At 36.4% G+C, this 25,801-nt stretch overlaps 2 protein-coding genes, 1 non-coding gene and 4 pseudogenes across 6 annotated transcripts; 3 read left to right on the forward strand and 4 right to left on the reverse strand.

Moving 5' to 3' along the window:
- LOC148554740 (uncharacterized) lies at positions 1-618 on the reverse strand. The gene has a single exon (XM_088490465.1). It carries the CDS (start codon positions 616-618, stop codon positions 1-3), a length of 618 nt encoding a protein of 205 aa, XP_088346591.1.
- A 3,311-nt stretch (positions 619-3,929) lies between these two features.
- Positions 3,930-5,807, forward strand: LOC110263197 (pentatricopeptide repeat-containing protein At1g03560, mitochondrial-like; annotated as a pseudogene).
- A 266-nt stretch (positions 5,808-6,073) lies between these two features.
- LOC107646199 (pentatricopeptide repeat-containing protein At1g03560, mitochondrial-like) lies at positions 6,074-8,569 on the forward strand (annotated as a pseudogene).
- Positions 8,570-8,956: 387 nt separating this feature from the next.
- On the reverse strand, positions 8,957-10,850 carry LOC110263198 (pentatricopeptide repeat-containing protein At1g03560, mitochondrial-like; annotated as a pseudogene).
- Positions 10,851-16,917: 6,067 nt separating this feature from the next.
- LOC107645777 (pentatricopeptide repeat-containing protein At1g03560, mitochondrial pseudogene) lies at positions 16,918-23,466 on the reverse strand (annotated as a pseudogene). 3 transcript variants are annotated; one of them, XR_015886180.1, is made up of 5 exons: positions 23,144-23,443; positions 21,841-21,935; positions 20,603-20,653; positions 20,214-20,323; positions 16,918-19,518 (listed from the first exon to the last, which is right to left on the reverse strand). The product of XR_015886180.1 is annotated as a pentatricopeptide repeat-containing protein At1g03560, mitochondrial pseudogene, transcript variant X3 (transcript). The 3 variants fall into 3 exon arrangements; XR_015886179.1 differs by having other exon boundaries at positions 17,016-19,518; positions 23,080-23,392; XR_015886178.1 differs by lacking the exon at positions 20,214-20,323 and having other exon boundaries at positions 23,080-23,466.
- LOC148554741 (uncharacterized) lies at positions 23,147-25,390 on the forward strand. Its single transcript, XM_088490466.1, has 4 exons — positions 23,147-23,366; positions 24,535-24,664; positions 24,964-25,163; positions 25,245-25,390. Exons 1-4 carry the CDS (start codon positions 23,147-23,149, stop codon positions 25,388-25,390), a joined length of 696 nt encoding a protein of 231 aa, XP_088346592.1.
- A 273-nt stretch (positions 25,391-25,663) lies between these two features.
- Positions 25,664-25,736, reverse strand: TRNAR-CCG (transfer RNA arginine (anticodon CCG)). The gene has a single exon. It is a non-coding gene; the product is annotated as a tRNA-Arg (tRNA).
- Positions 25,737-25,801: the final 65 nt, after the last annotated feature.

Here is a 25,801-nt window from a genome sequence, read left to right on the forward strand (position 1 = left end):
TCATTTATGGATATTATCAAAAATATCTTTATTCCATCTCATCAGCACATTGGTGAGGGAAAATAAGGATGAGTGAAAATCAGTGTTCCCATTCCAATTCTCCTTGACGCAACCTTTGAATTCTGGGTGTAAATTCCACATAGCCTCAAAACGAAAAGGCATTTGTCTGTTGTTGATGAGCTCTGGTTCTAGATTAATAAGCAAGGGGTGGTGATCCGAGTTAGATCTCACTAGAACCTCCACCTTTGCATTTGGGTACCTCGTTCTCCATTCTACATTAGACAATGCTCTGTCCAATCTTTTAAAGACTCTATCAAGTCCCTCCCATTGCGGACCCTTCCAGGTGAATTTGGTACCTATGTAACCCAAATCAATAAGATTACATCTTTGGATCCAATCAGCAAATTTTCTGCACGCATTGACATCAACTTTGGCGCCGCCTTTCTTTTCCATAGGGTCAGCTATCTCATTGAAGTCCCCTACCATCATCCATTCCCCCCTAATCTCATTCGCCATTAATTGGAGTTCATCCCATAGTCTCTTTCGCTCTGGCTCTTGCGGGCTAGCATAGACAGTGGTTAAGAGCCAACTGCCTCTATTACTTTCCTTAACTTCCATATGCACGTATTGACTTTTCGATTTTATTATATTGATCCTTAGGTCAGAATCATTCCATAGAATCCAAATCCCACCACTAAAGCCTGATGCTTCCTCAATATGATGAAAATTCATACCAAAACTTCTAATAATATTAATTGCTTTATTACCACTACACCTTGTTTCCAACAACACCACTATATCTGCCTTAGTTTGTTTACAAAGTTCTCTTAGAGTGCGACAAAACTTTCTACTTGCCGCTCCTCTACAATTCCATGATAAGACTATCATTTGAAAGGAAGAATGAAAGACAAATACCTCAGTAAATTGCCTTGTTCTGCTCCCCCTGAAGAGGTACTTCATTCTCTATCATGTTATGATTCTCTATGTTCATGTGAACATCTTCACATTGCATGTTGCAAGCAATTGCATCCTCATGGCAATCTGTTTTCTCTTGGATTTCCTGCTCCTTTTCAAGCTCCATAGCCGCTTCTAGCATGATCTCTGTTTCAATAGAATGAAGGTCAGGTGGCTTGGGGTCAGGAGGGTGGTTTATCTCTTCTTCCATAGGTGTTGATATGGCGAGAAAAGAATCTTGTATGAAGGTATCTTGTATATCTACTTGGGTGTTGCTTTGAGTGCATGTCCAATTTTCAGGATGGTGGCTATGTTGGTTTTTGACTATTTTTGTTTCAGAAGAGGCTATGTTATTTGGCTTGTTTGGTACTGGGTTAAAAGGGCTAGGTAGAGGTCCTGGGTTTGAACTGATAGGTTCATGAATTTTCTGGGTTGTTATTGGCTCATCTGAATTAGAGTTAAAGGTCTTTTTTGGTTTTGGGTTAGTTGGGTTAGGTTGGTCTCCAGGTCTTGGACTTGCTGGTTTAGAAGTTTGAGCATGATTCTGTGTTTTATGGGTCCTGTTGGAGGTGATCAGTTTATTCTCTTTGTTTAATGCCTCTGTTTCAACTTGAATTTGCTTTGATGGAATATTCTGTTGACTGTTACTTCCTTCTAGTTCCACCTCGTCCTCCTGTGTTCTTAGCACTGCGCACCTGGTACCACTACCCCAGCCTTTTCCATTCGCTCCTTTTTCCATTCCTCCACTACCCCCTGTAGTATTGTCTCCTTTTGCCCCTTTTCTGCCACGTGTGGATCTCTGGACCAACATCCAAGGTCCATATGCTTCATTCCTTTCTTCAATAACCTGCTTACCCTTATCTTTTTTTGAAATATCCGGATTACCCTCCCCTACTCTGTCCACAGTGGTTGTCTTCTCTATTCCCTCTACACCCTCTTTTTCTTTCTCTGTCACCCTCACCTCTATTCCTTCTGAATTTTCTAGTATTGTCTTCGGGCAATTAGACTTCTCATGCCCTACTACCCCACAACTGAAACAAATGTTGTGGATTCCTTCATATTCCACCTTATATTTAACTCCATTAATGGCATATTGAGAGATTAGGGGGGCTGTTAGATCCAATTCCACACAAAGTCTGGCAAATTTTCCTCTACTTTTATCTGCAGTGTTTGTATCAACTTTCAAGGTGCGTCCAATCACGTCTCCTATTTTTTCAGCATGTTCTCTTCATAATATTCAATAGCCAAACCTGGGAGTCTAATCCAAGCTGCGATTTTGTCTATGGTGGCTTCAAGAGGATTGAAATCTGGTTGCCAAAAACGGATGGATAGATAGTGGTTTAGAATTTTCCAAGGACCCTCTGTAAGAGGAAAATCAAGATCCTCCTGAGAATAAAACTTGACAATGAAAAAGTCATTGCCTAAATCAATGACCTCAATGTTGCCCATTTTTCCCCACATAGCCTCCAGTCTTCTAGTAAGGGCCAGTAAGGATATACGCCTCCCAAGAAGTTTAACAATAAGAGTATCCCACCATGGGTATCTAAGTTCCTTCATGGCTGCTTCGTTAATCTTGAAATTGAAGATACCTTCAATTTTCTCTACTGTAATTTCTGGAATTTGGCTTCCTTCCATATTTACCTCTGATTCCCTCGAACTCCTGCGGTCCTCATCCTCTTCCATTAGCTCCTTCCCAGAAGAAGAGATGTGGCTCACTTTTTCTGTATCCATCGAAACTCTACCTTTTTTGACGGTGTCGCTGAAGGATCGTTTGGGGTTGGTGGTGAAATTGCCTTCCTCTTCCTTTTCTAGCATCCACTCCTCCTCTCTAGGGGTAAGGTGAGGACTAGAGTCCCCAGTAAAAGCATGCCCTTCCAAATCAGTTCGGACCTTTTTTCCCGGATTGTGTGACCGGGAATGTCCTCCTCGGACATAGCCGCCTCTCATGAGGTCGGAATCAGCTGGTTCACGATTGGAAAAGAAACAGAAGGAAACGATTGTGAACACTCTAGAAACTCGTGATTTGTCATATTTCTTTATTCCATTGTTTCACTACCATAGCAAATTGAGCCCCACTAGTTTTTCCTAGTCATTCCAAAAATTAAAAAATTCCAACAAAACTAGGCCCAACTTCATCTCACACTAATTAACTACCGTTCCAAAAAAAAAAACTATCGTTAATATAATTAGTAATTACAGAAGCTAACAACATTTTCATATCACATTATGTTAGCAGTAGACTCAAACATGAGAGGAAATCAATAGTACAACATGTCATATCTGCCCCTCAACTCATACACTTGTCACAAACTGTTAACAACCACGCTATATCTACACATGTAGAAAGCACAGCACCTTCTACACCAATGACTTCGCCTTAATATATATATATATATATGGTCATGGATTAATATTTTAATATCAATGTTTAGAACAAAACATTCTAAATGGGTGTCCCACATCTAAAGTGGCCCATTTCGGTAAGATACATACATTAGCCACTATATATCAAAAAAAGAAATCATTTGTAGCTCATTCACTGTTTCTTGCTCAAATAATTTTCTAAAGAATATATTTAGGAATAAATTATTTTCGTGTTGGTATTTATATTTCTTAAGAATATATTATAAGTGTAAAACTATTCTAAAATGTTTTCAATAATTTCAACTCATGAAAATTATTCAACAACCAATCAAACATGTTCTACATATAAGTATTTAAATTCATAAACTTTCACCAAATTTTCAATTAAAACATGATCTTTATACTATAGAAAATTGTACTTTGTGCATAATTATCAACAGAAAATTGTGCTTCTTAATTTAAGTTGAATAACTTTTAAAATTTATACGCTTCAAACAAAATAGAATTCCCTAAACAAGAGAGAGACTACAGTACAGACGCCAGACGCAGTTGAGAGTTGAGAAACACCAACTCTAACTAGCCAACCCTGCATTTTTTCTTTGAATCCTCAGATGAGAAGCAGCAGCAGAATACTTGTAAAACTCCTCAAACGACATTCACACACTGCCACGTCATCATCACGATTCTCCGCTCCCCCTCCCCACGAAGTTGTCGAACCCTTCTACGACTTCTCAGACGTCATCGTTTCAGCCTCCCGTGACCCTCCTTCCCTATCCCCATGGCTCCCCCAAATCCTCTCCCTCCTCGACAAATACCCTTCCATGGAATCCAACCTCACCTTCTTCTGCAACAAATTCCTCATCACACTCTCCACCAACTTCGTCTCCCTCACCAACCAACCCCACCTCTCCACGCACTTCTTCCACTGGGCTCACTCTCAACCTAACTATTCCCACTCCCTCCATTCCTACGTCTCTCTCATCGAAACCCTCTCCTTTTCTTCATCATTTGATTTTACTATTTTTCAGAACATTCTAGAAGAATTTAAGTACTAAAAGTTTAAATTAACTGCTGCCACCGTTAACTCCTTGCTCAGGAGCTTTGCCGCGTTTCGCATGGTGGAGGAGCTGTTGTGGATGTGGCGGAAGATGAAGGAGGATGGCCTTGAGCAGAGTTTGTATAATTTCAATTCGTTGATAAACGGATTGGTTAATGCCGGTATGGTAGAATCGGTGGTTAGGATTTTCGAGGCGATGAGGGAGGTTAATGTGAGACCGGATTCGGTTAGTTACAATACGGTTATTAAAGGGTATTGTAAGGTTGGAAAAACTAGGAAGGCCTTGGAGATGATTAGGGAGATGGAGGTTGGGGATGATGGTGGTAATGTGGGGCCAGATAAGGTTAGTTACATGATGGCTATGCAGGCGTGTTATGGCGAAGGGGAAGTGGATTGTTGTGTGAGGCTTTACCATGAGATGAAGGAGAAGGGGTTGGTGGTTCCTCTATATGCTTAGAGTTTGGTGGTGTGTGGGCTTTGCAGGCAAAGCAAGGTTGTTAAGGGTCTCAATGTGTTTGACGAGATAAGAAGGGATAGTTGCGGAGCCAATATGGCGGTGTACACGGCGTTGATCGATGGTTATGCAAAGACTGGAAATGTTGACGGGGAGACGATGTTGTTTGAGAGGATGAGACATGAGTGGATTAAACCAAATGAAGTTACTTATGGGGCGATTGTTAATGGTTTGTGTAAGGGTGGGAGAATGGAGGAAGCTTTGGGTTATTTAGAGTTTTGTAAAGAGAATGGTGTCGTGGTGAATGCGGTATTTTACTCGAGTTTGATTGATGGCCTTGGGAAGGCTGAGAGAGTTGATGAAGCTGAGAAGTTGTTTTATTAGATGGTTGAAAAGGGGTGCCCCTGGATTCTTATTGCTTTAATGCACTTATCGATGGATGGTGTAAATGTGGGAGGATTGATGAAGTATGGCACTGTTTAAACAGATGGAGGAGGAAGGTTGTGAGCAGACTGTGTATACGTATACCATTCTTATCAGTGAGCTTTTTAAAGTGCACAGGAATGAAAAGGCATTGAAATTATGGGACATGACGATAAATAAGGGCATAACACCAAATGTTGCTTGCTTTATGGCTCTTTCAATCGGACTCTGTCTTGCGGGCAAGGTAGCGAGAGCTTGTAAGATCTTGGATGAGTTGACACCCCTGGAGATTGTTCTTGAAACAGCTTATGAAAACATGATTAACGTGTTATGCAAAGCCGGCCAGGTGAAGGAAGCCTGCAAGTTAGCCAACAGGATTGTGGACAGAGGTAAAGAAAGTCTTGGAAAAGTTAGAACATTGATGATCAATGGTTGAGGAAGGCTGGTAATGCAGATTTGGCTATAAGGCTGATACATAGTAAGATTGGTAGTGGGTATGACCGGATGCGTAGTGTTAAAAAGAGAGTGAAGTTCCAAACCTTTATTGACAATTGACTCTGTTTTTCGCCAGGTATTGCACCTTCGAAATTGACAAAGGTAAAATCTTGTATATATATCGAAGTATAGCCATGCCTGGCTGTTGTGTTGTTAGTAAATTTAACCGTTTGTTGATACCGAAAACTATTATTAGTTGACTGAGTTGAGATGGTTAAATTCAGGATCTAATATTTCATATTCAACCGAGGCAATTCATGTAACATGAGTCTTGGTTACATATCTTCATGTACAAGAATCTTGGTTAGTAACTTTACAAGATTAGAATGTCGATAGTTGTGGCGACCGGCAACCTATTTGTCACCACTGCTGCAGGTTTTGCTGCATCATATTTATTGTATTATACAGAATCAAGTTTTGTGGAATGCGGATGCTTTTTCCGGTAGCATTCTTTGCCTGTATTTTTCCATCTAAATGCATTGATAACATGTACACTAAATCATTGGCCACTATATACCAAAAAAAGAAATCATTTGTAGCTCTTTCACTGTTTCTTGCTCAAATAATTTTCTAAAGAATATATTTAGGAATAAGTTATTTTCGTGTTGGCATTTATATTTTTTAAGAATATATTATAAGTGTAAAACTATTCTAAAATGCCTTCAATAATTTCAACTCATGAAAATTATTCAACAACCAATCGAACATGTTCTACATATAAGCATTTAAATCCATAAAATTTCACCAAATTTTCAATTAAAACATGATCCTTATACTATAGAAAATTGTACTTTGTGCATAATTATCAACAGAAAATTGTACTTCCTAATTTAAGTTGAATCACTTTTAAAATTAATACGCTCCAAACAAAATAGAATTTCCTAAATAAGAGAAAGACTACAGTACAGACGCAGTTGAGAGTTGAGAAACATCAACTCTAACTAGCCAACCCTGCATTTCTTCTTTGAATCCCCAGATAAGAAGCAATAACAGAATACTTGTAAAGCTCCTCAAACGACATTCACACACTGCCACGTCATCATCGCGATTCTCCACTCTCCCTCCCCACGAATCGTTTCAATCTCCCGTGACCCTCCTTCCCCATCCCCATGGATCCCCCAAATCCTCTCCCGCCTCGACAATTCCCCTACCAAAGAATCCAACCTCACCTCCTTCTGCAACAAATTCCTCATCACTCTCTCCCCCAACTTCGTCTCCCTCACCAACCAACCCCACGTCGCCACACATGTCTTCCACTGGGCTTACTCTCAACCTAACTATTCTCACTCCCTCCATTCCTACGTCTCTCTCATCGAAACCCTCTCATTTTCTTCATCGTTTGATTCTACTATTTTTTAGAACATTCTAGAAGAATTCAAGTACCGAAAGTTTAAATTAACTGCTGCCACCAGTAACTCCTTGCTCAGGAGCTTTGCCGCGGTTGGCATGGTGGAGGAGCTGTTGTGGATGTGGCGGAAGATGAAGAAGGATGGCCTTGAGCCGAGTTTGTATAATTTCAATTCATTGATGAACGGATTGGTTAACGTCGGTATGGTGGAATCAACGGTTAGGGTTTTCGAGGCGATGAAGGTGGTTAATGTGAGACCGGATTTGGTTATTTATAATACAGTTATTAAAGGATATTGTAAGGTTGGGAAAACTAGGAAGGCCTTGGAGATGATTAGGGAGATGGAGGATGGAGATGATGGTGGTAATGTGGGGCCAGATAAGGTTAGTTACATGACGATTATGCAAGCGTGTTATGGCGAAGGGGATGTGGATTGTTTTGTGAGGCTTTACCACGAGATGAAGGAGAAGGGGTTGGTGGTTCCTCCACATGCTTAATGTTTGGTTGTGTGTGGGCTTTGCAGGAAAGGGAAGGTTGTAGAGGGTCTCAATGTGTTTGAAGAGATGAGAAGGGATAGTTGCAGAGCTAATAAGGCGGTGTACACGGTGTTGATCGATGGTTATGCGAAGACTGGGAATGTTGACGGGGCGATGAGGTTTTTTGAGAGGATGAGACAGGAGGGGATTAAACCAGATGAAGTTACTTATAGGGCGATTGTTAATGGTTTATGTAAGGGTGGGAGAGTGGAGGAAGCTTTGGGTTATTTAGAGTTTTGTAAAGAGAATGGTGTCGTGGTGAATGCAATGTTTTACTCGAGTTTGATTGATGGCCATGGGAAGGCTGGGATAGTTGATGAAGCCGAGAAGTTATTTTATGAGATGGTTGATAAGGGGTACACCTGGATTCTTATTGCTATAATGCACTTATCAATGGCTGGTGTAAATGTGGGAGGATTGATGAAGCATTGGCATTGTTTAAACGGATGGAGGAGGAAGGTTGCAAGCAGACAGTGTATATGTATACCATTCTTATCAGTGAGCTTTTTAAAATACACAGGAATAAAGATGCATTGAAATTATGGGACATGATGATAGATAAGGGCATAACACCAAATGTTGCTTGCTTTAGGGCTCTTTCAATCGGACTCTGTCTTTCAGGCAAGGTAGCGAGAGCTTGTAAGATCTTGGATGAGCTGACACCCCTGGGAATTTTTCTTGAAATAGCTTATGAAGACATGATTAACGTCTTATGCAAAGCCGGCCGGGTGAAGGAAGCATGCAAGTTAGCCGACGGGATTGTGGACAGAGGTAGAGAAAGTCCTTGAAAAGTTAGAACATTGATGATCAATGCGTTGAGGAAGGCTGGTAATGCAGATTTGGCTATAAGGCTTATACATAGCAAGATTGGTATTGGGTATGACCGGATGCGTAGTGTTAAAAAGAGAGTGAAGTTCCAAACCCTTATTGACAACTGACTCTGTTTTTCGCCAGGTATTGCACCTTCAAAATTGACAAAGGTCAAAGCTTGTATATGTATGGAAGTATAGCCATGCCTGGTTGTTGTGTTGTTAGTGAACTTAACCGTTTGTTGGTATCGAAAATTATTATTAATTGACTGGGTTGAGATGGTTAAAAACTTGCTTCCTGATTTTGTTCTCTAGGAAGCAAGTTTTCAACCATAGAACAAAATCAGGAAAGAAGTTTTTAACCATCTCAACCCAGTCAATTAATAATAGTTTCCGGTATAAACAAACGGTTAAGCTCACTAACAACACAACAACTAGGCATGGCTATACTTCCATACATATACAAGCTTTGACCTTTGTCAATTTTAAAGGTGCAATATATGGCGAAAAACAGAGTCAGCTGTCAATAAGGGTTTGGAACTTCACTCTCTTTTTAAGACTATGCATCCAGTCATGCTCAATACCGATCTTGCTATACATAAGCCTTATAGCCAAATCTGCATTACCAGCCTTCCTCAACGCATTGATAATCAATGTTCTAACTTTTCCAGAAATTTCTCTACCTTTGTCCACAATTCCGTCGGCTAACTTGCAGGCTTCCTTCACCTAACTGGCTTTGCACAACACGTTAATCATATCTTCATAAGCTGTTTTAAGAATAATCCCCATGGGTGCCAACTCATCCAAGATCTTACAAGCTCTCGTTACCTTGTCCGAAAAACAGAGTCCCATTGAAAGAGCCCTAAAGCAAGCAACATTTGGTGTTATGCACTTATCTATCATCATGTCCCATAAATTTAATGCCTCTTCATTCCTGTGCACTTTAAAAAGCTCACTGATAAGTATTATATATGTATACACAGTCTGCTCGCAACCTTCCTCCTCCATCCATTTAAACAGTGCCAATGCTTCATCAATCATCTAACCTTTACACCATCCATCGATAAGTGCATTATAGCAATAAGAATCCGTGGGCACCCCTTATCAACCTTCTCATAAAACAACTTCTCGACTTCATCAACTCTCCCAGCCTACCCAAGGCCATCAATCAAACTCGAGTAAAATACCGCATTCACCATGACACCATTCTCTTTACAAAACTCTAAATAACCCAAAGCTTCCTCCACTCTCCCACCCTTACACAAACCATTAACAATCGCCCCATAAGTAACTTCATCCAGTTTAATCCCCTCCTGTCTCATCCTCTCAAACAATCTCATCGTCCCATCAACATTTCCAGTCTTCTCATAACCATAAATCAACGCCGTGTACACTGCCTTATTGGCTCTGCAACTATCCCTTCTCATCTCTTCAAACACATTGAGACCCTCAACAACCTTCCCTTGCCTGCAAAGCCCACACACCACCAAACTATAAGCATGTGGAGGAACCACCAACCCCTTCTCATTCATCTCATGGTAAAGGCTCACACAACAATCCACGTCCCCTTCGCCATAACACGCCTGCATAACCGTCATGTAACTAACCTTATCCGGCCCCACATTACGACCATCATCCCCAGCCTCCATCTCCCTAATCATCTCCAAGGCCTTCCTAGTTTTTCCAACCTTACAATACCCTTTAATAACCGTATTGTAACTAAATGAATCTGGTCTCACATTAACCTCCCTCATCGCCTCGAAAACCTTAACCGCCGATTCCACCATATCGGCATTAATCAATCCGTTCATCAACGAATTGAAATTATACAAACTCGGCTCAAGGCCATCCTACTTCATCTTCTGTTACATCCACAACAGCTCCTCCACCATGCCAACCACGGCAAAGCTCATGAGCAAGGAGTTGACGGTGACCGCAGTTAATTTAAACTTCTGGCATTTGAATTCTTCTAGAATGTTCTGAAAAACAGTGAAATCGAACGACGAAGAAAAGGAGAGGGTTTCGATAAGAGAGACGTAGGAATGGAGGAAGTGGGAATAGTTAGGTTGAGAGTGAGCCCAGTGGAAGAAACGCGTGGCGAGGTGGGCTTGGTTGGTGAGGGAGCGGACGGTGTGGGAGACGCAGTTGGGGGAGAGAGTGATGAGGAATTTGTTGCAGAAGGAGGTGAGGTTGGATTCCATGGAAGGGGAATCGTCGAGGAGGGAGAGGATTTGGGGAGCCATGGGGATGGGGATGGAGGGTCACAGGAGACTGAAACGACGACGTCTGAGAAGTCGTAGAAGGGTTCGAGGACTTCGTAGGGAGGGGGAGTGGAGAATCGTGATAATGACATGGCAATGTGTGAATGTCGTTTGAGGAGCTTTCCAAGTATTCTGCTGCTGCTTCTCATCTGGAGATTCAAAGAAGAAACGCAGGATTGGCTAGTTAGAGTTGGTGTTTCTCAACTCTCAACTGCGTCTGGCGTCTGTACTGTATTCTCTCTCTTGTTTAGGGAATTCTATTTTGTTTGGAGCATATCAATATTTTCAAGGCTGCCAATTTGAAGCTTTAGCTCCTTAACCAATTTTTTCTCACCCTTTACCTCTTGTTCCAACCGGATGACAATACTTTCTGCAGAATTAAGTTTATTATAATAATAATAATAATAATAATAATAATAATAATAATAATAGATTTCAATATGATTTAAGATAATATTTAATTATATATTCAAATTATTTATAACCAATAAAATTGATTGAGTAATTAACTCACTCATTTACTTAAATAAGTGTCGAAAACTCAAATATTTTTTTATTTATATAATTTAGATCCGGAACGAATTATTAGTCTTTGATCCCGAATTTTGGGGATAATGTGAAAAAAATTCAAATTATCTACAATACATGTATGTTGCTTAATGATAATTGCATGATTTAATTTCTTCTTAATGCTTGGCATTTTACTTACATCAAAATGAATTAAAAACTACCAAATACTAATTAGGTTTTAGAGTATTATCACTTTTACCATTGGCCACTTGACCTTTAATTTCTTACAATAACTATATATGGTGCAATCATATCGTCTATATGACTATATATTATATATATGTAACAGATTCCATAGAGCAGAATACCAAGATCTTTGCTAAATCGTTTTTTAGTTATTAAGGTACCATCATATTTCAATATTTAACTATACTACGTGTACATTAAATCAGTCATTAAAATTAGTTACTAGTATATAATAAATACATATTAAAAATAAATTAAATCACGCATATATTTATATCCAAATATATTGGTAGCTAATTTTAGTAGTTGATTTTGATGTATAAATTTTTTTTTCAATATTGTCCTCTAATATAATATGACCATAATAATAGCACTGAGAATTTTTTATTCCTATTGCAATAAACTTCTTCTTTGATAGTTGATGATTAATATCTAATATACTGACTAGCTAATAGTGGGTTTAATTATTAAAAATCTTATTAATAAAAAACCCACCATGTTACAAAGCTTGAAATCAAAGTACGACTAAGAATACTGAGTGTACAGCCAAAAACAGATTCTCCGATTAAATTTGAATTTCATTTGAGCTATATAGAAAGGAGTGGCTTCAAAGAAATCTAGCTATGCTACACCATTTGCAAATAAAGAAAGAACCATATTCCTTAGCTTTAATTTCATCTAAAATAAATAATAAAAAATGTAATAAATAAAATGGGGATTGATGTATTGACTATTGAGAATGAATTAAGACCTCAACAACTAACGAACGTCAACATTATGCAATCTCCAAGATCATCATCCCCTCTCTAATTGATGCATGGCAATTGGTAAAGCCATGCGTTCATCCCATCAAACCTTTTTTTATTATTATTTATTTCTTTTATTAATTCCTTCTTTTCAAGATGGAAAAGTATATAGAACTAAAAAGACCAGCTAAAAAATAAACAAAACCACATTAATCTTAATTAATTTAATTTTATTTAATTTTTAATATTTGTTATTAATTGCCGTGCTAAATGAAATCATTCTTTGACTATTATGTTTCAAAAACTCAAAAACCACTCCTGAAATTACGGAGCATAAAATCAAACTTGATTCAAATTTCCTCTTCCCTTTGGTCAAGCCCGACTCAAACTTCCTCTTCCCTTTGGTGGCGCAATGCATGGTTCTCTCTAGATATCATTGACGGCGCTATCCCCAGCATCTTTCTCCACTATCCCTGACCCTCCCTTCGGATCAACCTCCACTTCTAATATCTCCAGCACCATCCTCTTCATCTCCCTACACATCTTCGTCACTTCCACTAGTTCCTTCGACCAGAAGTAATTACAGAGACTGCACATGGCTTCACCTGTTCAAGGCCAAGATACTCCTCCTATCCAACAGTAGCCGGTTTATAATCCCAATCAACAACCTGACCCAATTAACCACCGTCCTACCCTGCAACCAGTTCAACAAAGTTTGGCTCAACAACCTTTCGCACACATGCCTATGTCTTCTATCACCGACATCTGCGTTTTGGGATATTAGGTGTCGTTTTGATGATTAAAGAAATTGCAAACTACATACTTGATCTTAGCTAAAAGGAGTCCTTGAACAATTACAGGAATATAAAAAAACATTTATTTAATATGAAAAAAAAATATCCTAATACTTAACAAAAGAAATATCCAGTTATATTTTAACAAAAATAATTAAATATCTATAAAATTTTAAAAAAAATTATGAAATTCTTAAAGAAATAGAGACATTTATATTTGTAATACAAAAAAATTCGAAAAATATATAAAAGAACACCTATTTAGTATGAAAAAAAAACATTCTGATACTTACCAAAAAAACATCTATATATATTAACTCGCAGAAATTTTGAATTTATCCCAAAATATTTGGCTGATTTTTGGCTAATATCCTTTTGGGTATGGCTAATATCCTTTTGGGCATTGCTCTTTCAAGATTAATTGGAGAACCTTTCAAAATGGGTTCAAAAAGAATGTGGTCCACCATTGAATTGGCTAACTATATGATCCATCAACTGTGGATACCTTACCTTATTAAAAAATTTAATTTTTTCCCCTTAATTTATATTGTATCAATCCATTTATTTCCTTGGTAGCAATCAAACGCTACTACTCTCTCCCGCCGCATATGCACTTCATTCTATCTATTTTTTCTCGTTGGTTATTCTCTAATTGAATAGACACAAGAATAAGAATCATTCAAGAGAAATTCTCAAGTTATCTGAGAATAAAATTAATTATTTGTTTTATTTCATTTATTATCTATGTCTAATGTGTCTTTATACAAAAATATTATATACACAAATTAATTAATAAATTAAATATTATATATTCGTGTATATATATATATATATATATGTGATTTAATAACTAATTTTAATAACACATAGTATGGTTAGTCTTTATATTATTTATCATGCATGATTAGTGTAATTTTGAGTGAGGGTGGTATCTGGTAATAGTATGCATGGTGATGTCCCAAGTCCAACACCTAGGGCCAAGTCATCTAATAAATATAGGAAAAGTATAGGGTACCAACATATTATCTGCCAACTTCTGCCAACTCTTATTTATAATTGTGTTTCATAGAAGTGTGTTCGTGGATGTGTCTAATAATTAATATATTTTAAATACATATATAAAGAGACACATCCAGAAAATATATCTATAAAGACACTTTTATTAAACACAACTATAAAAAAGATATTTTTATTAGACACATCTACGAACACACTTTCATAAACATAATTATAAATAAGAATTGGAAGAAGTTGGCAGATATGCTGTTGGTAACGTAGCAAAACCGATAAATATATGATATTTAGGGTTCTAATAAATTATGGTTACGGCTATAAAATGTGGTTGCAATTATGATTGTTCCATTGTGATGTGTATTTCTGCAATAATGTTTTTTCTCCATCATTTAATTAAAAACAAAAAAAATCGCCAGATTTTATTTTATGTAGTATTTATTAATTATTATTATAATAATTAACAATTACCAAATAAAATAAATTTTGACTATTTTTAACTAATTTTTTTTATTATCAAATATTTTTAAATTAAAAATTGGTCAATTGCAATCTATTATTTTAATCATTATTGTGATCATAATTTTGAAAATTAAATCGAATTGGTCAGTTGAATGAGGATTAATCATAAATAACGGCCATCGAACTAGTTTGATTTATGCTAAAAAAAAATCATTGAATTGATTCAGTTTTTTAATAATAATTAATTAATTTAAAATAATAAAATTTTTAATTTTGATTAAATTTGAAATATCTTTTTTTTTTTCCTTCAATTCAACTATTTGTTCAGTTTCTGAAAACCTTGATGTGTTTGTCTCTCCCTTTCTTGACTTCAACACACAAGTCAGTCTTGACTCCTAATAAGGACACCATAATTTAATTTATCGTGTGACTAAAATATCATAACAATATTTCCATCTAAAGATAATGTAAAGTCCACAAGACATTTTTATTAAACAGACAAGCCTGGATTGGACTCTCCATTGATTTTATTATATAACATTGAGTATTAGTCTTTTAATTCTATTGAGAGGCCTATACAGAGATGGGATGATTCAGAAAAAAGGTGTCTCCTTATCAATGGTTGTTGTTATTAATATATTATTGTGAGAACAACATCGTGGGTTGATAAGCTTTTTGACTTTGAATGATTCTATACAGTAATTATTACCACTTATAACCTTTTTCTCTCTTGTTCAATTTGATGCCATGCATCATTAGCAAGTTCATATGGGAATTATTACTATTATCTTTGTGAAAAAGAAATTGGCAATCAATAACAAGAAAAAAAAGAACAGCCAACATGAAAAATTATGAAGGATGGAGAATTTTTGGCTTATATATAAACTTTTCTTTATAATATAAAGAAAGGGACGGAGCAACTTAACAGTAGCAAATAGGGAAGAAGGACCAATTGTCCATATACCCAATAACCTAAGTTTGATTTGTGCCATGAACTATTCGTAGAGATATAACTATTTATATTTTTTTATCAATTTAAATTTTTTAGAGAAGTAATTTTATAATAATAAAAAAATTTAGATTTTAATCATTGGTCAATTCTAAAAGAAAAAAAAAATTGCATAAGATAAATAAAAAAACATATACAAAAAATAAAACAAATCCAAAAGAGACTCTTATTTAAGAGGCCATATAAAAATATAATAATTTATATTGTCTCCTCCTATCAACTTAAACTTAAATTCTAGCGCAGCATAAATAAGAATTAATCATTAATGTTTCGATTGACAAATATTTGAAGCCTAAAATCCATAGAAAAAAAAAAAATAAAGTGGTATTTGGCATACATGGAATTCGTGGTGGGATCATAGTATCCATAATCAAGATGCCACACTACTTAAAATCTATTGCCAAATTATGGGTGGGATCATAATTATGTGGTTTTTTTTATCTCTTAGCTTTAATTTATTTATAATTAGCAGCAATCCAGGTGTTAACATTCTTCCAAGGGTTAATAATATCTTCAAATTATTACATAACTATTTACATCATTCAATTCTGCGTCTTCTTTTTTTCTTTTTCTTTTTTTTTTGTTTTTTTATTTTTTTGTTTTTTTTAGAGTATGAGCAGCGTTTATCCTATAATTATTACTAAATAGCAAATCTATTAGAATAATCATATATATCTACAATAAAGTCACCAAAAAATATATATCTACAATAAAAAGAATCATATATATCTTCTATATATATAGCTCTTAATGCGCCCATCAAATTGTATTATTTTTCTCTATTTGATTTATATATTGATGTTATAACTTATAAGTTTTATGTTGATTAAAATTAACGAACTTATGAATATTAGAAATATCAATGTTTGAAGGAAGTAAATGATACCAAATTTTTGTTTAATTTTCATTTTAATTAGTTTTAGTTATATTGTAATAAGTTCTTATAATTGTTTGACACAACATTTATTAGTTACGTAGTTTAAACATTTATATAATTCCCTGCACAATAATAATTCATTCAATTCAAACAAGTTTTTTGTACCAAATTGTTGTAAGTACTTGATTACAATAAATAAATAAACAAATAAATAAAAAGATAAAAAAGTCAAATCAATGTAAAGACATATTTCTAAACTGTAATTATCATCACATGGTGTATATAATTAACACTATAATAATAATAATAATAATAATAATAATAATAATAAAGTTTCGTGGAAGGTGGAAGCTTTTGCCGGCAGCATTCTTTGCCTGCGTTTTTCCCATCTAAATGAATTGATAACATGTGCACTAAAACATTGGTTATGTGATAGAATAGAATGCCATTAGATAGTTAGTTGTATATAAGGGCATTTAGATAGGAAAATGCAGGCAAAGAATGCTGCTGGCAAAAGCTTCCACCTTCCACAAAACTTGATTCTGTATAATACAATAAATATGATACAGCAAAACCTGCAGCAGTGGTGACAAATAGGTTGCCGGTCGCCACAACTACTGACATTCTAATCTTGTAAAAGTTACTAACCAAGGTTCTTGTACATGAAGAGATGTAACCAAGACTCATGTTATATGAATCGCCTTGGTTGAACATGAAATATTAGATCGTGAATTTAACCATCTCAACCCAGTCAATTAATAATAGTTCCCAGTATCAACAAACGGTTAAGTTCACTAACAACACAACAACCAGGCATGACTATACTTCCATACATATACAAGCTTTGACCTTTGTCAATTTTGAAGGTGCAATACCTGGCGAAAAACAGAGTCAGCTGTCAATAAGGGTTCGGAACTTCACTCTCTTTTTAACACTACGCATCCGGTCATACCCAATACCAATCTTGCTATGCATCAGCCTTATAGCCAAATCTGCATTACCAGCCTTCCTCAATGCATTGATCATCAATGTTCTAATTTTTCCAGGAATTTCTCTACCTCTGTCCACAATCCCGTCAGCTAACTTGCAGGCTTCCTTCACTCGGCCAGCTTTGCACAACACGTTAATCATGTCTTCATAAGCTGTTTCAAGAACAATCCCCATAGGTGCCAGCTCATCCAAAATCTTACAAGCTCTCGCTACCTTGCCCGAAAGACAGAGTCCGATTGAAAGAGACCTAAAACAAGCAACATTTGGTGTTATGCCCTTATCTATCATCATGTCCCATAATTTCAATGCCTCTTCATTCCTGTGCACTTTAAAAAGCTCACTGATAAGTATGGTATACGTATACACAGTCTGCTCGCAACCTTCCTCCTCCATCCGTTTAAACAGTGTTAATGCTTCATCAATCCTCCCACCTTTACACCATCCATCGATAAGTGCATTATAGCAATAAGAATCCGGGGGGCACGCGTTATCAACCATCTCATAAAACAACTTCTCAGCTTCATCAACTCTCCCAGCCTTCCCAAGGCCATCAATCAAACTCGAGTAAAATAACGCATTCACCGCGACACCATTCTCTTTACAAAACTCTAAATAACCCAAAGCTTCCTCCACTCTCCCACCCTTACACAAACCATTAACAATCGCCCCATAAGTAACTTCATCCGGTTTAATCCCCTCCTGTCTCATCCTCTCAAACAACCTCATCGCTCCGTCAACATTCCCAGTCTTCGCATAACCATCAATCAACGCCGTGTACACCGCCTTATTGGCTCCGCAACTATTCCTTCTCATCTCTTCAAATACATTGAGACCCTCAACAACCTTCCCTTGCCTGCAAAGCCCACACACCACCAAACTATAAGCATATGGAGGAACCACCAACCCCTTCTCCTTCATCTCATGGTAAAGCCTCACACAACAATCCACATCCCCTTCGCCATAACACGCCTGCATAGCCGTCATGTAACTAACCTTATCCGGCCCCACATTACCACCATCATCCCCAGCCTCCATCTCCCTAATCATCTCCAAGGCCTTCCTAGTTTTCCCAACCTTACAATACCCTTTAATAACCGTATTGTAACTAACCAAATCCGGTCTCACATTAACCTCCCTCATCGCCTCGAAAACCTTAACCGCCGATTCCACCATACCGGCATTAACCAATCCGTTCATCAACGAATTGAAATTATACAAACTCGGCTCAAGGCCATCCTCCTTCATCTTCCGCCACATCCACAACAGCTCCTCCACCATGCCAACCGCAGCAAAGCTCCTGAGCAAGGAATTAACGGCGGCAGCAGTTAATTTAAACTTTCGGCACTTGAATTCTTCTAGAATGTTTTGGAAAATAGTTGAATCAAACGATGAAGAAAAGGAGAGGGTTTCGATGAGAGAGACGTAGGAATGGAGGGAGCGGGAATAGTTAGGTTGAGAGTGAGCCCAGTGGAAGAAGCGCGTGGCGAGGTGGGGTTGGTTGGTGAGGGAGCGGACGGTATGGGAGACAAAGTTGGGGGAGAGAGTGATGAGGAATTTGTTGCAGAAGGAGGTGAGGTTGGATTCCATGGAAGGGGAATCGTCGAGGAGGGAGACGATTTGGGGGAGCCATGGGGATGGGGAAGGAGGGTCACGGGAGGCTGAAACGACGACGTCTGAGAGGTCATAGAAGGGTTCGACAACTTCGTGGGGAGGGGGAGTGGAGAATCGTGATGATAACGTGGCAGTGTGTGAATGTCGTTTGAGGAGCTTTACAAGTATTCTGCTGCTGCTTCTCATCTGGGGATTCAGAGAAGAAATGCAGGGTTGGCTAGTTAGAGTTGGTGTTTCTCAACTCTCAACTGCGTCTGGCGTCTGTACTGTTGTCTCTCTCTTGTTTAGGGAATTCTATTTTGTTTGGAGCGTATCAATATTTTCAAGGCTGTCAATTTGAAGCTTCAGCTCCTCAACCAATTTTTTCTCACCCTTTACCTCTTGTTCCAACCGGATGACGGTACTTTCTGCAGAACTAACTTTACTTATCAAAGCTTGCTGCTCCTCCTTTGCTTTCCCAAGTTGCTTAGTTTGTTCCTCCCGTTCCTCCAGTAAATTCAATTCGTAGGTACTCTTCAAAGACACAATCAGTTCTTCCTTCTGCTTCAGTTTGCAGTTCATCTGTGCATATTAACAAGCAAAATATATGGCTTAGAAACTCATAAACTGAACTAAAACACATCCTAATAGTGATTTAACCGAAATATAAGCAAATTAGTTGAAAAAAAACTAACAATGTTTCTTCCATTAATAAGAAAAGGAAGGAAATGAAATCTTGGGGAAAATGCCACATCCTCTTATTTACATGTTTGCCGCATAAATGCGAAAGCTTAGATAATACAAATATAGAAATCAGGAAATTCAAAAATGGTTCAGCCATCTACATCCATGTATGAGAAAGAGGTTAAATCTATCATGAACTGCATACAACATCACAATTCACAATACAACTTTTGATAATAATTAAAAAAAAAAAAAAACAGCAGAACACTACACTTCAACTTTTGCATTAACAAAGCTGCATACTCTATCATGTTACAACTTTTAAGGACAATGTTGCAAACCCATCTTCAGAAACATTACTCACAATTTCATCCCTCTCACTCATGTGTCAAACAATTCCCTGAGGTCATTACAACTCAATAATTTTATACATCCCAATTAACTATTTTCACAGTACCCCAATATCAATCCTTATCCACCAGGGGAATTCCCCATATCCTAGTATAGAAACATATATCTCACATATCTTCCATATCATGGTATTAGTTACATTCAAAATTCAAATCTATCATAAAGTCATTGAGCATTGTTACCATTGGATGTTGAGATGTCGAATCATCTTGTACAATATGACTAGTTTGATGAGCTTGTGACCCAACTCCAACTGCTTCTTCACCATGCCAATACCAAACTTTGTAGTTTTCTGGAAATGGCTTGACTATTAAATGTTCAAAAACTTTCTCTCTCGTTTGCCACTTGCCAAAACCACGCACTGGACAAGGGCATTTAATCTAACGACCCCGAGAGATCGATGCTCAAAAGCAAAATCCAAAAACTTGTTTAGACCATCTTTATACTCATGCGTGTTTCGTGGTTTTCCAATCCATGACTTATCGATTGACATGACTGCTCTCTCTCTCTTGTTTAGACCATCTTGCTTAAATAGTATTCTAAAAGAAAATATAAAAAAAATTATAATTACCTCTTTCAAATGATAATTCTATCGCAGTCACAATAGCTTTGTGAATTTTTCCTACAAAATATAGAAGGAAAATAAATGAATAAGTCGCATCCTAATTAATAACTGAAATTAAAATAAACTTAAAGCAACCAATTTGGCAAATGTGTGAAAACGGAAAGATGGAAAATGAGGAGTTGGGGTCTGATTCTAATGCTCAAATTGATGCCGAGACGACTTTAGATTCCTTGGAAAAACTTGCGTGTTTGGAATTCTTTGCTTTCTTATAATTGAGGAATAAAACTACTTATGTTATTGTATATATGTAATATAATATAATCACAAGCAAGGAGAAGTAAGTGCTAAACAAATGTGGTTGATTGTGATAAAGATGAATATATAAAATGATTATGATAATGATTGAACTTATAGTAATGAATGATTTTGATAAAGATTTGTCCTGACTGTAATTTATGCTTAGTTTTAAGAAAGTAAAAGCCAAAGATATACTGATTAAAGTGAAAATAATTTGTTTAGCTTGGTGTTACCACAAAATTCATGATCTCTTTACACTGAAAAATAGCAAAATGTATAGATCAAGATATAGATACATATAAATATAAAAGTAGCCTGTGATTTAAGATACCAGTTAAAACAAATAAAAATTGCTTTGAGAAATTGGGTCAGAAAATCTGTGTACAAGAAAAAGAATGGGAGCCAAAAATTTTTCATCACTGAACACTGAACAGCATAAGGTTATTTTAGATACTAATAATGGCATTTCGCATAAAATAAATGACTCTATTCCAAACGGATGCTGGCCAATAACATATATAAACAATACTATGTATATTGATGGATGATTATTATTTGGATATAATGAGCATGAACGTATGATGACATAGACGTACTAACAGTCTTAGTCAGATGCCAAAATATAGCATAGAAGCAAAGAAAATTAATACATAGCTAACTGTAATTTATTTATGTGCGTCACATATATATATAGAATTATATATACGAACATTAATACATAGCATAGAAGCATGAATATGTATATAGGATTATATACACGAACAGCACAGCTTTGACTTGGTGTCACAATATATGAAATCATCTTTTTGGGTTTTTGACAGTGCAGAAAGCAGTAGTAGTAGAACTGAGCCGCAAGGTCCTAAAGAATAGGAGGAAATATTGCAACAAGGGAAAATATATAAATTATATTTCAAATAGAGGCCCAATAAATATAATACTAAGCTTACCTGATAATTTCCCTTCTTTTTTCTTTCCCAGCAAATATTCAAACTTGAAACTTTCAAAGTAAAGTAACTAGCAGCAAGAGTTGAAGATCTAAAGCCTGTTTCACATGAAAAATTATCACCAACAGATTCATTAAAATCAATATAATCACTCAACTGTTTTATCAAAGGGTATATATTACTAGCATTAACTAACACCCAATAATCAGCGATCAAAGGAGTAGAAGAAAATTATTAAACAATAAAAACATTAAAAGCCAGTTCCGCCGTGACAAGTTCAATGTCTTCCAAACAAACCATACACTAAAATATCTTTTCATTATCCCACTCGGTAATGCTACATCAAACACTTTCTTATAGTGATAATCAAACTTCAAATCTTCTAAATCACCCATCACAGCAGAGAAAATTATTAAATTGTTCTGAATGCAATTAACCTTTATAATTTTATTTTCAAAGAACAATTTTGCTTGTTCCATGATTGAGGTGTTTAACCTTACTGACTTAGAAAATATCAAGGTTGCGAAAACCGAACCGGTCAATGAACCGGTAGAGTGACTGATTCACTGGTTCAGAGGTTCAACCGGAGTTCAACCAGTCTAATTAAATATATGATAAAATTATAAAAAATTTAATATATAATTTTAAATATTTATATTTAATAACTTTTAAACTGATAAATTTTAAAATTTTACAATTTTTCATAATTTATGATTAAAAATTCACAACTAATCATCAATATAAAAAAACAGCATAAACAAAGAAATTCCAGAATAAACACAACGCAGCAAAGCAGTCAGAATCAAACCATAAACATCTCAAAATCAGAAAAATTTCAGCAATTCAGCACAATGCAATGAAGCATGCACCATAGCACCATCAATAATTTAGAATCAGAAAATCAGCAACCAGAATCACCAATCCAAAATCAGAAAACAACAGATTGGATTTAAAAATACAACAGAAATTCACCAAAACAACAAATACACCAATTCTATTTTAAATCAATAACTGCAAAACAACAATTCACCAAAATAACAAACACAACATATTGGATTTAAGAATCAATCTCAACAGAATTAATAAATTAAACAATCAAATTTATAACTCATCAACGACAGAAATCAAATAAAATTCAAAAAATTAATATCTCAAAAATCAGAATCATCAATAATACATAATATGCATATTCAGAATAAATTTCAAATTTCAGAGGAATAGTCCGAAGAGTTAGTCTGAGACTTGAGACATGAGGGTTGAGAATTTGAAAATTTTGGCCATGGAGTAAACTGCGACTGCGAGATACCACATGGAAAAGAGAAGCAACGACGGCGAGACACGGTGTGGAGAAGAGAAGCAGAAACGACGCCGGCGAGGAACGGAGAAGCGGCGACCCACGACGAGGAGCGGAGAAGCGGCGACACGACCACGAAGAGGAGCAGCGACAGAGAGAGAGAAGGGAGAGAAGGATTCGACGATGACAACGATGCGGGGCTGTGGGGGCTGCAGTGGCTACGGGCTGGGCGGCTGTGGGTGGCTACGGTTTTTTTCTTTCAATTTGAAACTTTCTTCAGTTTCACAGAGGAGAGGATGAGAGAGTGGGAGTGGGTTGCGGGATGAGGGTAGCCCATTAGCCATGTAGGGAATTTTCTTTTTTTTTATAAACTATAAAACGGCGCGGTTTTGGAGAATTATATGAACCGAAAAACCTTTAAAGAGTAAAAGATAAATAGGTCCCTGACTTTATTTTTTTTCGTAGATATTTTCGTCCCTAACCATTGAAAAATACTTTTAATTTCTTGGTGTCCTTAAAAAGTCGGACGGATCAATCCCTCTGTCCAAATGCCTCCGTCAGACCCAACGGAAAGTGCTTGTCACACGTACATGAATTCTCCACTTCTCCACTCTGCATGCTTTTTTCCATTTCTTTCAAGTCATTCTTGTCTTCAAAATTTTAAATCACTTGAACAAACATATTAAGACATCGAATGGAAGAAAAGTAAATTAAATTTAGCAATTTAGGGTGTGTTTGGGATTCACCTTGGGAAGAGAGAAGTCTGTTTGAGTGTCTTGAACGTGAAGCAAAAAATTCTAACTTCTGCGTTTATGTTGGGGAAGGTTAATTACAGTTGAAAAATTAGACGAGAAATTCATTCCTTTGATACTTACTCTATCCTTCATTTTTAATCATATAACTTTTACGGTCATTCTTTGTCGTTCCAAATTTTTTTTTCATCAAAATCTTTTAGATTTGTTTCAATCACACTAAGATAAATATTTTAATTTTTTTATTATTTTTAGTACTCACTTTCATATTTTGATTTTTATATTTTTTATTGTATTTTTTTTATTTATATGAACGCGTACGCGTGAGAGGAAAGTCTGTCAGGCGACGCGTGACAAGCACTTTTCGTCAAGTCTAATTGAGGCATTTGGACGGAGGGATTGATCCGTCCAACTTTTATATAAGGGACTTAAAAGTATTTTTTAATAGTCAGAAACGAAAATATCTGTAGAAGAAAATATCAAGGACCGATTTATCTTTTACTCACCTTTAAAATATCGGTCGGTTTGACCGGTTCACTAATTAACCTCCGATTTGACCGGTTTTTTGCTGAGCGGTTTATGAGCCTAACCGATACCAATAAAGAAACAGAACAAATGCTAAAGGAATATCTAATAATGTGTACTTACTAGGTTTGTTAAGGTGTGGCAAGAGTTGTAGGCTTCGTTGGATAAATTACCTGAGGCCAGATATTAAAAGAGGGAAATTCAGCAAGGAAGAGGAAGAGGCTATTCTCAAACTACATGCAGTTCTTGGAAATAGGTAACAATATTAATAACTTGATGACAAATCTACGTGCATGGTTGTTGATATCACATGTATTACATGTATCATATCAACAAAATATCAACAAAAAACAATCAGCCCGAAACCGCCTGAACTTGTCTTATTTAGCATTTATTTACAAGATGTATTAAATAAAGCTGAAAACAGTAAGTTTTGGTAGTTTTTAGCTAATATTTTTTGTTACCAAATGTTTTTTATCATCAAATGTGATTGGATTTGGTAAAGTCATATAATTAGTAGTATTAATTAACCATGGTGTTCATCATGATCATCAGGTGGTCTGCGATTGCAGCAAGATTACCGGGTCGTACAGATAATGAAATAAAGAACTTTTGGCACACTCATTTGAAGAAAAGGATTGAGAAAAGTGAAGTGCACAATAATGGCATCAATAGTAGTAAATATTCCTCGTGTTCCTCACAAATCATCACCATGCCAAGAGTAGTACCAGCAATTGCACCAAGTAGTGGTAGTGGTAGTGCTGCTTCTAGCTTCAATGATGGTTTATCCTCAACCTCAAGGAATAGATCAAGTTCATCACCAAATATTATTGCAGGACCAGGATTTTGCAGTGCAATAACATCCTCTTCTGATGATACTTCAGGTGAAACCATGGGAAATCATAACGATGGTTCCATTCAGCTCAGTGAAGAGATGGAATTTTGGTACAATATATTCATCAAATCAGGACAACTATCTTAAAGGACACGTGGATTTAATGTAGGATAGATTACTACATGATATGTTTGTGTCTTATTCCTAAATTTTTCTTAGATGATAAACTTGGTTTAAGCCGTGTTTGTGTACAAAATTTATATCCACTTTGCTAATGCAAATTGGCAGAGGCAAAATAAATATGAATGGATGAAAAGAAAGGAATTTGTAACGGCTTTTGCCTTGTCTAAAAATACTTACTAACTCCGGTGATTAGCCAAAGTTACTGCAATGTAAAGAAGAAAGCGCATTAAAAGGAAGCGTTCACGGTGGGACTCGAACCCACAATCTCCCGCTCCGGAGGCGAGCGCCTTATCCATTAGGCCACGCGAACGAGCTGGCATCTTTTTAGCATGTTATAAGATTTCTACTAAACAAGAATTTGCACATTTGGTACCC

This window comes from Arachis ipaensis, chromosome B6, assembly GCF_059453495.1.
Source record: "Arachis ipaensis isolate K30076 ecotype BB chromosome B6, ASM5945349v1, whole genome shotgun sequence".
NCBI lineage: Eukaryota > Viridiplantae > Streptophyta > Magnoliopsida > Fabales > Fabaceae > Arachis > Arachis ipaensis.